The following is a 12804-nucleotide window of genomic DNA, read 5'->3' on the forward strand; positions in this document are numbered from 1 at the left end:
ACAGATGCTTTGTAACATTTCTTTGGTGTTTTCTTTCTAAATTTCTTATTCATATACTTTTTAAACCAGTGTAAGAAATGTTTATTTGATATCTCATCTACAAAACTATAGCTAAATGTTTTTTCAATTATGTTTATCCTACATTCTTTTTCTTTTCTTTTCCAGGGCTGAAGACTGAACTCTGGGCCTTGCATTGCTACGCAAGTGCTCTGCCATATCTGACATTCTTTATGTAGGAATTTATATAATAAATTCCTCATTTACTTCAGATTCAGTTAAAAAGAATGATTTTCTTCAGAGAAACTTCCATACTTTATTAAAAATAAATAAATAAGATAAAATAAAAGAGAGTTAGCAGTATAGCTTAGTGGGGAAGCATGTGCTTAGCATGCTTGAGGCCCTGAGTTTAATCCCTAGCACTGAAACAAAACAAAACTCTCCAAAATAAACAAAAGCCATAAGAAACACATCAATCAGAATGCTTAGCTTAGATGAAGGAAATTGAAAGCTGCATTTGTGTATAACAGAAAGCAACAGAAGAAAGATTTGCTTTTCTGTATCTTGTAGCTGGTTCAAGCTGTTGTTAAAATTCCCTTGTCTTACACATTTTATTTTTTAATTATTTCAGATCATTAAGTTACAGGGAACAAATAATATAAGTAGAATGGACAATTGCAACTAAAGATCTTTTGAGTTGGTTTTCTCATTTGCACCAATAACTATACAATTAGAATTCAATTTGTAAAATTTGGAATCTACACGCTTTGAATATTATCTATTATATTAGAAAAGGTTTTGACCACTATGAATCATTCAGCCTATATGTAACACATTACAATTAAAAGATACTTTAAAGTTATAAGAAAAACCTTTTTTTGTATTTTTATGAATACAGTATGTTTCCTATAAATGAAAAGTAATTAGGATTAGGAACTACGATTTTATAATGTGAAAAGTTGAATTCAGTAAAATTGTGTTTTCATTTATAAAAGTTTAGAAATTTAAAAATAAACACTTTGTACCAAATATGTTTGTCTAGCAATTTTAAAGCATTTTAAATGTCACCTAAGAAAAAAAGTATTTTAAAGCTAGCTCATTTCAGATGATGTTTCAGAACAAAGAATTTTTCTATTGTAAGGCAAACAGAGCAGACAATAAAACTGCATTAGCCAGTAAGATGTGAAAGACACAAAGATTTTATAAATGTATGAAGTTCAGAAAGACTGAAGGGCAATTGGGAATAGCTGAAGGAAACCAAAAGGATGATAGCAATAATTCAATTAATAGGGAATATGAGGTGCAAGGTATATTTTTAAAGTATTCTCTTTATAAAACAAAGCATGCTCCAAACAAATACAAAATGTTTATTACACAAAAATGTAATAACTGACAAACTACCAATTTGTTAAACTTAGAAAAAATATTAAGGTATTTCATAACTCTTAAAAAAAAGACACTTTACATTTTTGTTACTCTAGCTAACTTACTTCAAAGTTATAAAAGTTACAAAATTTTGGTTTAAAAAATGTCTTTCTATGACTATCCCAATTTATTTTGCTACACATGACAAAAAAACAAAATATCTTTGAAATGTTTTCAGTATTTAAATGGAATAAAGTTTGAACAAGTTATTTAAATAACTTTAACATTAATAAAAGGCCAACATACACCTTAAGTATCCTCTTAGTAGAAGCAGGAAATACTAATGACAATGGTGCATGAAACTTAAAAATACCTCTCAATTCACCTACAGCACAATAATTAACCTGGCTAATAAGCTAGTGATATTTAAAGAATACGGTTAGTTACTCTCTTAGTATAACTGAATATGTTAACATTCTCAAAAAATGAATAGCAATTCAGTTATCTGACATTTTCTATATTCCTTGTCTCCAGGTTGGAATAGCCCTACGGAGAAAAAGAGAAAAGCAATTACAAATATATAGGAAAAAAATTAAAGACATAAATCCATCTGATTACATGTTAACTGCTAAAAATGTGTATAGATTTACGTTATCAACCTCTTAATTGTAAAATATAATACAGAAATTATATAAAATACAAACATGCAGCTATTAAATTTCTCTAAAGTGAACACCCCTTCTAACTCCTTTTTACCTATGTGGGATATGTAGAAGAGGCCCAGAGCCTGTTGGTTCTGTCTTCTTGATTCGTTCTTTCCAACCTTTGGTAGGTTTGTAAAGCCTAGAGGGATCTCTACTAACATTATTTTCAACCTATAATCCAAAGCAAAATAGTGCCAGTTAACTTATATGAACTAAGTTTGTATTTAAATGAATAAGATCCTTAGTAACATAACACAAAGCAGTTTTAAAAAACATATTTGATATCAGTTAAACAATAATAAAATTGTTAACCTGTTCAGTAAACTTCTAATTGTGCTCATATAGCTAAAATAGCATTTGGACTACATCAATTTATTAATAAACTATTAGATTTTTTCCTAGTTCTATTTCTATTTTTTTCTCTTTTTACTATGAGAAAAATGTAAAACAACTAAGTTTAATACTGATATAGGCAGACAAAAATTTAGGATAAATAACCACCAATGAGTCCTCTGTTTAATCCTTCGGATCATCAACCTCTTTATTTCTCAGGATTATCAGTGAGATTCAAAGTGCTCACAGCTGCCACAGGTATAAAAAACAGGTTTACATAGAAAGAATGAAAATGAGAAGAAAAAGTAGGAAGAGAGAGAATTCAGGGTGAAAGAAAAGGCTACTTATAATGTAAAATGGTAGAATTCAAATGATAGTTTTTAAATTGTAAGCCTATGTTTTGTAATATATTAATGAACAGGAAATTTAAAGTATACAAATATAAAAACGATATGAAGAAAATACATATGATGTCAGTAGACTTAGAAACCAAGGAATTAAGACAGGAGTGAGATAAGGAAAGGCTGATCAATGAGTACTGAGTTATAGTTTGGAGCAAGTTCTGGTATGCTAATGACAGTAGGGTGACTGTCGGTAACAATGATGTACTGTACAATTCCAAAAGCTAAAAGAAGGGATTTTCAGTGGTATTGTAAAGAAATGAAAATGCTTGAGGAGATAGCTATATTTGTCCTGGTTTAAACATTACACAGTGAATATATATGTATTGAAATATCACATGGTACCCCATTAATATGTATAATTTTTATGTTTTCATGTAGTTTCTTAAAAAAGAAATTAAATCTCAGTACAGAGTACCTTTTCTTTTAATTTTGCCACTCTTCTTTGTTTTTCTGCCTTTTCTTCTTCCTTTGCCTGTCTGTCTAGAATTTTCAATTCAAGTTTATGTAAATCCTTAAAAAAATTAAGAAAAAAAAGTTAGGGGCTGGGGTTGTAGGTCAGTGGTACAGCATTCACCTAGCATGTGTGAGGTACTTGGTTTGAATATCAGCACCACATATAAATAAATAAAATGAAGGTATTGTGTCCATCTACAACTAAAAATAATATTAAAAAAAAAAGAAAATCAACTAGAATTTGTTTAAAATTTAGTTGTTGGAAAATAAAATTAAATTACCTTAACTATCAATACTCTTTCAATATCAACCATTTCCAACAAAGGCTAAGAGCTTTATTTTTTCTAAATATAACTGTAACATGCCCATCCTTTCTGTATACTTTTAGGTATCACTTATTTCACTTTAAGGTTCAACCTAAAATTCCTTTTAATACATAAGTTAAGTCCATCTTCATTTATTGCTACAGATAGGTCTAGCTTTAGATTTCTCATATTTCGGTTTTACTGGTTTTCTTATTTCTAAGTCTTTTATTACATGTCCCATTTACCTTTTGAGGAAGTGAGAAGGCATGAAATCTTTTGTTATTAGGAAAAAGATTTTTATATATGGACTAAAAAATGAACTAAAATTTCTATTATTAATGTATTTTGTCTATTATTTTTCTTTATACTTCCACTATTTTTTGCTTTAATGTTACTGCTATACATTTTGATGAACATAGTAATTCTTAACAGTTACATGCATAAGTTATATCTTACTTGCACCCTTTTGCATTTAAAAAACCTTTCCTTGTCTTAATATTTTTTGGACTTAATTCCACTTTGTCTTTACTAATGTTTTTCTGGGATATATTTGTTGAAAATTACCTGTAGTCCTATTACCTAGCAAAGACAGAGTTTTTTAACCCATTAAGTCACAAGGTTTCAGTTCTGGAAATATGATTTCAAAGTTATCATAAGTGGTATATTTGTTGCTCAATTTAAGTTTTGTAAGTGTTTCACATCTGGGATGATAGGACAAAATGAATTAAGTATACATCAAGTATCTATATTACACCATGCTGTAACACTCTTCTAAGATGCTATTCATGGTATTCCCGCTACTAGGAAAGATTTCTCCTTCAAGAATCAACCCAAGCAACACCTTCTTTCTCTCATAGCTGTGGGAAGCATCTCTGTATATCACCTCCTAAAATAATCTGTGTACACTTCAATCACTGCACTATTTACCACTTGATACTGAAATCTATTTGTATACACCTTCCCACTAGATTATACCCACTGGAAGTTAAGAGAGTCTGGCTTACTCATTTTAGTATGGTGATGCCAAGCATAGCTCTGATGTATAAGATGCACTCAACTTTTGTTGAATTGAATCTGGAAATAATACCTCCATGTATTATTTAAGAAATATATTTACTCACTCTTTCTTGAAACCTGGAAATTTCATCAGCAGCAGTTTTCCTTTTTTCTGCCTTTTCTGCCTTTTCTCTTATCTCCTTTTCAAGCTTCAAAAATTCTTCCTGTTCTTTCTTCTGCTGGGTATAAGTTTCTAGAAGTAATTTTAGTTTAAACTGGCGTTGACGCTCTTTCTGCTGCTTTTTCTCTTTCTCTTCCTCTTCTTTTAACTGGGAAGCATATTTCATTGACATTTCTATATTTTTCTGTTTTTTCCAAGCTTCAACTGCCAATTTCTGTCTCTTTCTTTGTTCTTCCTTTTGCTTTTGATTATCTTCTAGTTTATTATGAAAGAGCAAAGGTATATTGTCTGCCTTTTCTTTTAACTTGAAAATTTTCTCCTTTTTTGCTGCTTTTTACTTTTCCAATTCTGAATAGACTAAACAGTTAAAAAAAAAAAGATAGCAGGAGAAAAATATTTATTCCAAAGTAATATAAAATACAACTACAATTCCATCTTTCTAGAAAGGATAAAAATTATAGGATGCTGGGTACTTAGGGTTTTAAGTTTTGTTTGAACCAATGAAAATTTTTTTCTACTTCCGTTTTAAAATATTACTCTTTTAAAAACTCTGAATAGTAGGTCATTCTTTTGGCCTTCCTTTTCCTCTCTAAATACTTAGGCTCACAAGGACGATACTTATTAAGTCTTCTTCTCTTCACCTGCCTTATTTTCATGGGCAACATCCCTTTCCTTTAATCATTTCACTTTTGCTTCCAAATTCTTTTTCTAGGCTTAGCCTATGTTCTGGGTGATCTTTCTCTGTTCAAATATCAGAAGCAGAATTAAAAGTGAGGTAGTTTAAGAGCAAGAGCCCCAAAGTCAGACTATCTGGGACCAAATCTTGGCTCTGCCATTTACTAGATGTGACCTTGGATAAATCAATAAGCTACTCTGTCCTGTATTTCTTATGCAGGGCTATTATGAAGACCAAATGAGGCATTGTTGGGGGCTGTGCCATGTGGGCTGCGCCACGATGGCGCCTGGCAGCCAGCCGGAGGTTGCTTTGATCACATTGGCAGTGAAGAGGTTAATTAACATAAGCACACTCAGGTGATTTATCATTGGCCGTATTCAATTAAGTCCATGCATACAACGCATGCACAGGTGTTCCCGAGCGCTCCTGCTCAGGCCTGCTCGTTTTAACCTTTGCCGTGATAGGGCAGCTGGCTCCTCGCCTAATCTCAAGTGGCGTGGCCCCGCCCTCCACCTCCTGGAGGGAATATAAGCGGGCAATAGGCAGAAGGCAAGCAGCAGCAGCTAGCAGAGAACAGAAGCAGCTAGCAGAGAACAGGAGCAGCAGTAAGCAGAAGCAGCTAGCAGAGAGAAGAAGCATCTAGAAGAAGTAGCGAGCCCTCAGATAGATAGCACCTAGTTCACAGGATGCGGGACGCAACTCTAAGAAGAAATAGATCTCTGATAAGTGTAGAAGCCTCTCTTTCTCTAAAAACTTCCTAATAAGCAAAGTCTCTCTTTCTATAAGCAAAACCTATCTTTCTCTCAAAGTTTCTCTTCCTCTAAGCAAAGTCTCTCTTCCTGATAAGCAAAGTTTCTCTTCCTCTAACCTCTAAGCAAAGCATCTCTTCTTCTCAAAGTCTCTGTTCCTCTATAAATTAGTGAATATAGGAAAAGTAGTTTATTCCCAGTCCGCCTCCGATAAATACCCACACGATTGTTGCCGCGGGCAGCGACAAGGCAGTACCTGGAAGACAGTACTTCATAAATGTAAAAAAACAAATAATAAAATAGTTCAATATCTGTATAGATTGGGTATGGAAAGATTATTTAAAATTCTACTGTCCTTCTCAATGCCACATAGGACATATATAAATACATTTTATCATCTTATCATGTACCATTCATTCATTACATTCACATGGAATGTATATTATACACAAGGCAATGTGACAAGATTCATAGATGATTAAACAATACCAAATACCATTTGATATAACGCATTCGAAGTGCCAATCCAAAAAAGTATAAGGGATTCATGACAATGTAAATCAATTCACTGCTGCCTTCAATGAGAAAATTTTCTATGAAAAAAAAAAGTCAACTGAATTAAATAGTGTGCTTACTGGGAACTGATTTTCAGGCAATCACCTTATCTCATTGTAAACCAGTAACAGTTTACAAACTAATATCCAGTCCACGGACCAAGTTTGAGCAGCACTATTCTTGGGGAGATACCACATGGGCATGCCATAGTACATCATTTTAAAAAAAAAGTATAACCAACGTGTTATGAAAGTGTGACAAGGACAACTATGTTTGGGTGGGCAAGAAGAAGGCAGCTTCTGCTCTATGCAGATTTTGATAAGCTGGACATTGAAGAGGAAAGAATAGAGACACATAAAGTAAGAACAAGATACTGGAGGGCACTTAAAAAGTTCAGAGTATGTATGAAAATGGTAAGTAGCTTCATTCACAAAAAACACAAGCTAGGGGCTGGGGAGATAGCTCAGTTGGTAGAGTGCTTGCCTTGTAAGCACAAGGCCCTGGGTTCGATCCCCAGCACCAAAAAAAAAAAAAAAAAAAAAAAAAAAGGCTACATTAAAATAAGTGGAAGATAGCAATGTTAAATTTCCCACACATCCTAAACTCAGTAGATTTCAAACTGAATTCCTAATATACTCCCCAAATTTCCCTCTTCTCCTCCAACATTTCTTCAGTGAACTATTACTTCCACTCTACACCCCCTTCTATCTCAGTCCTACATCCAATCAATCATCAAATATCAAGAAATGAGTAGTTGGGAACAACAGTAATCTGGGACTGGGGTGGTTTACTTTTATTATAAGCAGTACAATGTCTGTTCTTTTTTTTTCCAGTGAGGGTTCTCTCAAATATGAGCTTGAAACAAGTAATACAGAGGGCTTGGTAAAGTACACATTGCGGGGACCACCCACCGGTCTTAGTTCTGATTAGATCTGGGATTGGGGTCTAGAAAGGTCTTAAGAAATTCCCAGGTGATGCTAATTTTGTTAGTTTAGGGAGTATTCTGAGAACACCCCTTTCTTTTCAGTAGCCAGAAGAAAAAACAAAATAATTTTTAGTTTATTTTTAGTTTTTATTTTATTTTTAGACTCTCTTGAGTCTTTAAAAATAACATCTCAAAAATATTTTTCAAACTCCCAGAATCAATCTCAATACATTCACTTTATTTAAAGGGAGGTAGGGCACGCAATGACAATAACAAAAAATGTAGCTACTTCCTCTAAAACTTTAGACTAAACATGGAATCAATATTTCCTTGCTGCTCCTTAGGTGTGTCATCTGTCGAACAGACATACATTTCTTATTAAACCAAGCAAGTGAAAGTTCATCAGAGCGGAAGACTACAAAAACAAAACAAACAAAAAATCCTCTTTTAATAGTATTTTCTCCTCTGCTTCCTGACTTTCTATTCAAAATATGTAACCTTTGCTGAAAAGATGATTTTTTTTTTCAAAAGTCTTGAGTAGATATAAATTATATACAGTTTTAAGAAATGGAGACAAAGTCCACAGTTACTAATTTTATGGCCCCTTGTGCAAATTCTTAGGGGTAGAAATTTGTGCCCTTTAGGAAGCCTAACTGTAGTTCCATTACTTGGGTAAAATTACTTAAATTCATATTGCCTCAGTTTCATCTTTTGTAAGATGGGGTAAAAACAACTACAAATACACTTAAAAGTGTTGCTACAAAGTTAATGATAGTTAAGTTTAGCACAGTGCCTAGATCAGAGAAACATACAATGAATAACAGCCATTATTATTACCTCTTTTTTTCTTTCTTCTAAAGCCAGAAATTTTTGATACCATTTCTCATGCTGCTGAACTTCATCCTGTGTTCTTCCTGGAAGGTATTCAAGAACTTCTTCCACAAATGCTGGTTTCCCTTTATGTTTGTTTCTCACCTTTACAAAGTTCTGGTGATCATAATCATCCCAGCCCCCTTGTCGCCCTCCTGTTTGCTGAAGGAATTTTTCAAAATCTACCACTTCTTCTGGAAGACTACTTGGTATCACTTTGTCTATAGGAACTTTGCTTGAGATTGCTCTGAAAGCTTTCTCTGTTTCTGAATTACCCAAAGCCCATATGTCAATTTTTCTTGATATGGCATTCAACTCATTATTCGTTGTTTTCTCTTCTTTAATAAGCTCTTCATATCTAAAATTTTAAAAAGTTTGAAGATAAAAATCAAACCATAGTAATCTTCCAGTTGCCCTCAAATTCAATTATTCCTGACTCTTTATATCTTCTTCTCTAATTGACATTAACATTTATAAATCTAAGCCTAAGTTTTCTCAAAGATAAAATCAATCTTTCTAATTCTTATTTGAAATTTTATAGTGTCCAAATATGAATGAAAATTCCCTAAAGACATGAAAAGCTATCTAAACTCTAAGACAAAAGGAGAGGTGTTATATTTCTTTTGTGTAAGATTCAATACAAAATAATAATATGGTTGTATACAACAATCTAGTGGTGTTATTAAAAATTAAAGGTCCGTGATATTAAAGTAAGTTTAAAACATACATAAGCCTCTGTTCTTCTTTAAAAGTGTTAATTGCATTTTCAATTTCTTCCATCATTTCTCTGAGCTTTTCAACAACTGTGAAAAGAAAGAGAAAAAAAAAGCCAGGGACAAATTATTTTGTTATATTTCAGTACAGCAGAGTTAAAAATTAACACAAAAAAGTGGAATGTTTCCCTAATTTTAAAATACTTCTTGGCCTAAGGAATTAATAAACCTTTTTCAAAAGTAAACTTTTATGATTACAATTATTTTTGATTACAGATAATTTTCCTATGTATCCACAGAATTAAATGTTATAATTAATATTAGTTTCTGCAAAAATTTTCAAAACATACTGCTGTTTGGAGTTTTCATTTAACAAAATTTTACAAAAATTAAAAAAAAATCATAAATTAAAAAAAAATTTTTTAGGTAAAAAAAATTGTGATAAAATTTTCACACACACACACACACACACACACACACACACACACACATCACTATCTCACTTTCCTGTGGCTATATATGGCTACATATATTGTAATTCATTTAATCCACTCTCCAATTTAACTTTTAAATATATACAATGTCATAGTAAAACTCCTTGCATACATTTTTAGCACACTCAAATAAGTGATCTTAGAGAATAAATGATAAAACTTTAAATGTTAAGTAGAAAAGTTTATAGTATGCTAGATACTGTTACCTTGTTCTTCAAAGATGCTATACCAACTCATTGTTTCTCTGAGTGCCCCTTCCTATGTACTTTTAACCATTTCCAAAATGCAGCAAAAATTTATCATCACTGATGTAAGCTGACATTTTTGTGATCATTAATAAGCTTGAGCATTTTTATATGTATTTTGAATTTCTTTTGCTACACTGTACACCTTATAATCTTATGCTGCTAATTTTTCTATTAGGTTATTTATTTTGGTTGCTCTAATTTCTGGCATTCTATGTATATTATGGATGTTGGCTTTTAAAATTACATATATACTATTAATACTTTTCTGATTTGTTTATCACATTTGCTTACAGGTTGAAGGTTTTGTAAGTAGTTGTTATATTCACTTTTTTCTTTATACTTTGTTCTTATCCTTTGAAACATAATATTATTATAAATATATTAAACCATGTTCTATTCTAATATTTTATGGTTTTATTTAATGAAAAATAACTACGCTATTCATATTTAACTTTCTTTTAGTGCTCACTATGTTATAACCACTGCATAAGTGTGTTAGTGCATTGTTTCACTTCATCTCTTCAACAACACCATGAGAACTAAGAAAACAAAAGTTCAAGTAATTTGCCTAAAATTTAAAATTATAAAACTAACAGATGACAGATCAAGTCATCTGTACTAGTCCATAATCTTGAGCACTTTACTTTATTGCTCTGAACCTTTGGGAATCAATGTTAATATAAACAAGGAGACAGGGATCCAACTTTTCCTCCCAAAATTAGCATTTGCCCCAATACAATTGAACCTTTCTTACACATTTGAAATTCCTCTGCAAGGTAATTATTTCAAAAAGCAAATGACAGGAAAAGAACTAAGCCAGAAATCAGGACATCAGTGTTCCCTCTAACCTTAATTAACTCAATCTAAACTTTTTGTACCACAGATTATCTGTCTTATAAATGACACTAATATCTGTTTATCCTACCTTATAATTTTTAAGGATTTGGTAGCACTCTAAAGATTAAAAAAAAAAATCTATGTAAACACCAGATACTACAGTTGATATATCCTTATCAATCTCCAAACAATAAAGTAGTTGTTACCATCATTAATGCCAAGAAGAAAAACAGACATTTCATACTAGAAAAGTATAAATTTTTCTAATGAGCATGAAGAGATATTAATATATCAAAAATTCTACAATTTGAATTTACTTACAATCAGGTGTAGGCTTCACATCTTTTAACTGATACTGGAGTTTCTTTACATTGTTATGTATTTTGGCCAATTGTTGCTGGATTTTTGCTCCTGTGAGGAGGAAGTACATACTGTAAAATTATTCTGTGACAAGTGTGGTTGCAATTAGGATTCTACACATAAGACTGGTCATAATCAGTGATCACATCACTGATCAGAGGTGATGTGAGATGCCTCACATCACTGATCACAAAAGGTAGCAAAGAACAATGAAAGAATAAAAGATGTTTATATGAAAACAACCGAAATAAGTACCCTGTTCTAAAAACAGTATTCTTAATTTTCTCCAATATTTAAAAGTACAGTGGGTTAAATTTTACTATAAACTTGTGCCAAGGAAATGTCTTTTTTACCTTCTGTGGAGACTGAAGTATTGCACATTGTTTTGAATGCAGGATTAGTAGTTTAAGTTTATCATGTTTTGTTCTTTAAATTATTTTTTCTTTCTCTCTTTTCTTTTCCTTCCTTCCCTCCCTCTCTCTCTTCCTTCCTTCCTTTATCTTTCTTTCTTTTCTTTTTGGTAGTACAGCACCACTGCACCAGGCTTAAAGCATTTTTTAATTTGTTGTAATTTATGGAAATAGAATTTAGTGGGAATACTAAAACTGTCTACCCACTACTAATTCTATGGATACCGACAAACTTCCCACCAAGATTTAAATTCATCTAAATGCATTCTCTAAGACAAAGGTGAGAGGATACCTACTGGTGTCACTGTCATGCCCCTGAAGAGGTCCCTCAGGTGCCATTAAGGGGTATCTATGCTACAGGTGCCAAGCTCAACCAGAGGAATATCCTGAGGTAAAATGTTAAGCCCTGGGCTTAAAAAGTCTGGAAAACAGGTTAAGAGTCTCAGACATTTTCAAGTGGTCTTTATCAGTAGTAGAAAGACTAGATTCTTCTTTCACATTTTTTTCTGAAGTAATATTATTACTTTAAGATTTATTTAAGTTAGTAGGCTTATGTTGTAAATACTCATATTCATGCATATGTATTCGTATAACAGTAATATTATTTTATCAACACTGGGTACTTTATGTGCCCTCCTCCTTTTGTTTTTGCAACTTTTGGTGGGGGTACCAGGGATTGAACTCAGGGGCACTCAACCACTGATCCTCATCCCCAGCCCTATTTTGTATTTTATTTAGAGACTGGGGCTCACTGAGTTGCTTAGTGCCTCACTTTTGCTGAGCCTGGCTTTGATCTCATGCTTCTCCTGCCTCAGTCTCCTGAGCAACTGGGATTACAGGGTGTGCCACCATATCCAGCGTTTTTGCAACTTTGACAAATGAGCATCAAGTATCAAAAGTCTGTAAAGACATTCTATTTTATTTTATTTACTTGCAGTGTTGGAATGGAATCCAGGACTTTATATAGGCAAGGCAAACACTGGGCTATGCCCCCAGCCCTGGCAATAATAATGATAACAATAATAATAATTAATTGTTATGAATTTTAAGGTTATTTAATCTTAGAGTCAGGGCTAATATCCAAAAGAAGCTTCTGAATATTTATATGGCTTTGTTCTATTTTTTAATTAACAGTTGAGAGCTCTATAAAAGACAGCTTATCCCATTAATTTAATAATCTTGATCACTATCAAGACTATGAAGTTATAAAACATTAAGTCATAAAACTT

At 32.3% G+C, this 12804-nt stretch overlaps 1 protein-coding gene across 1 annotated transcript in view; it reads right to left on the bottom strand.

Moving 5' to 3' along the window:
* Positions 1-1339: 1339 nt before the first annotated feature.
* CCDC112 (coiled-coil domain containing 112) overlaps positions 1340-12804 on the bottom strand; it is a 29375-nt gene continuing 17910 nt past the window's right edge. Inside the window, 8 exon segments of the mRNA XM_079143894.1 lie at positions 1340-1908; positions 2119-2237; positions 3219-3314; positions 4683-5065; positions 5068-5095; positions 8481-8871; positions 9241-9316; positions 11127-11216. Of these exon segments, the coding sequence (XP_079000020.1) occupies positions 1878-1908; positions 2119-2237; positions 3219-3314; positions 4683-5065; positions 5068-5095; positions 8481-8871; positions 9241-9316; positions 11127-11216 (1214 nt within the window). The 3' untranslated portion in view covers positions 1340-1877.

The sequence above is a fragment of the Sciurus vulgaris genome (assembly GCF_902686455.1).
Source record: "Sciurus vulgaris genome assembly, chromosome: 6".
NCBI classification, from domain to species: domain Eukaryota; kingdom Metazoa; phylum Chordata; class Mammalia; order Rodentia; family Sciuridae; genus Sciurus; species Sciurus vulgaris.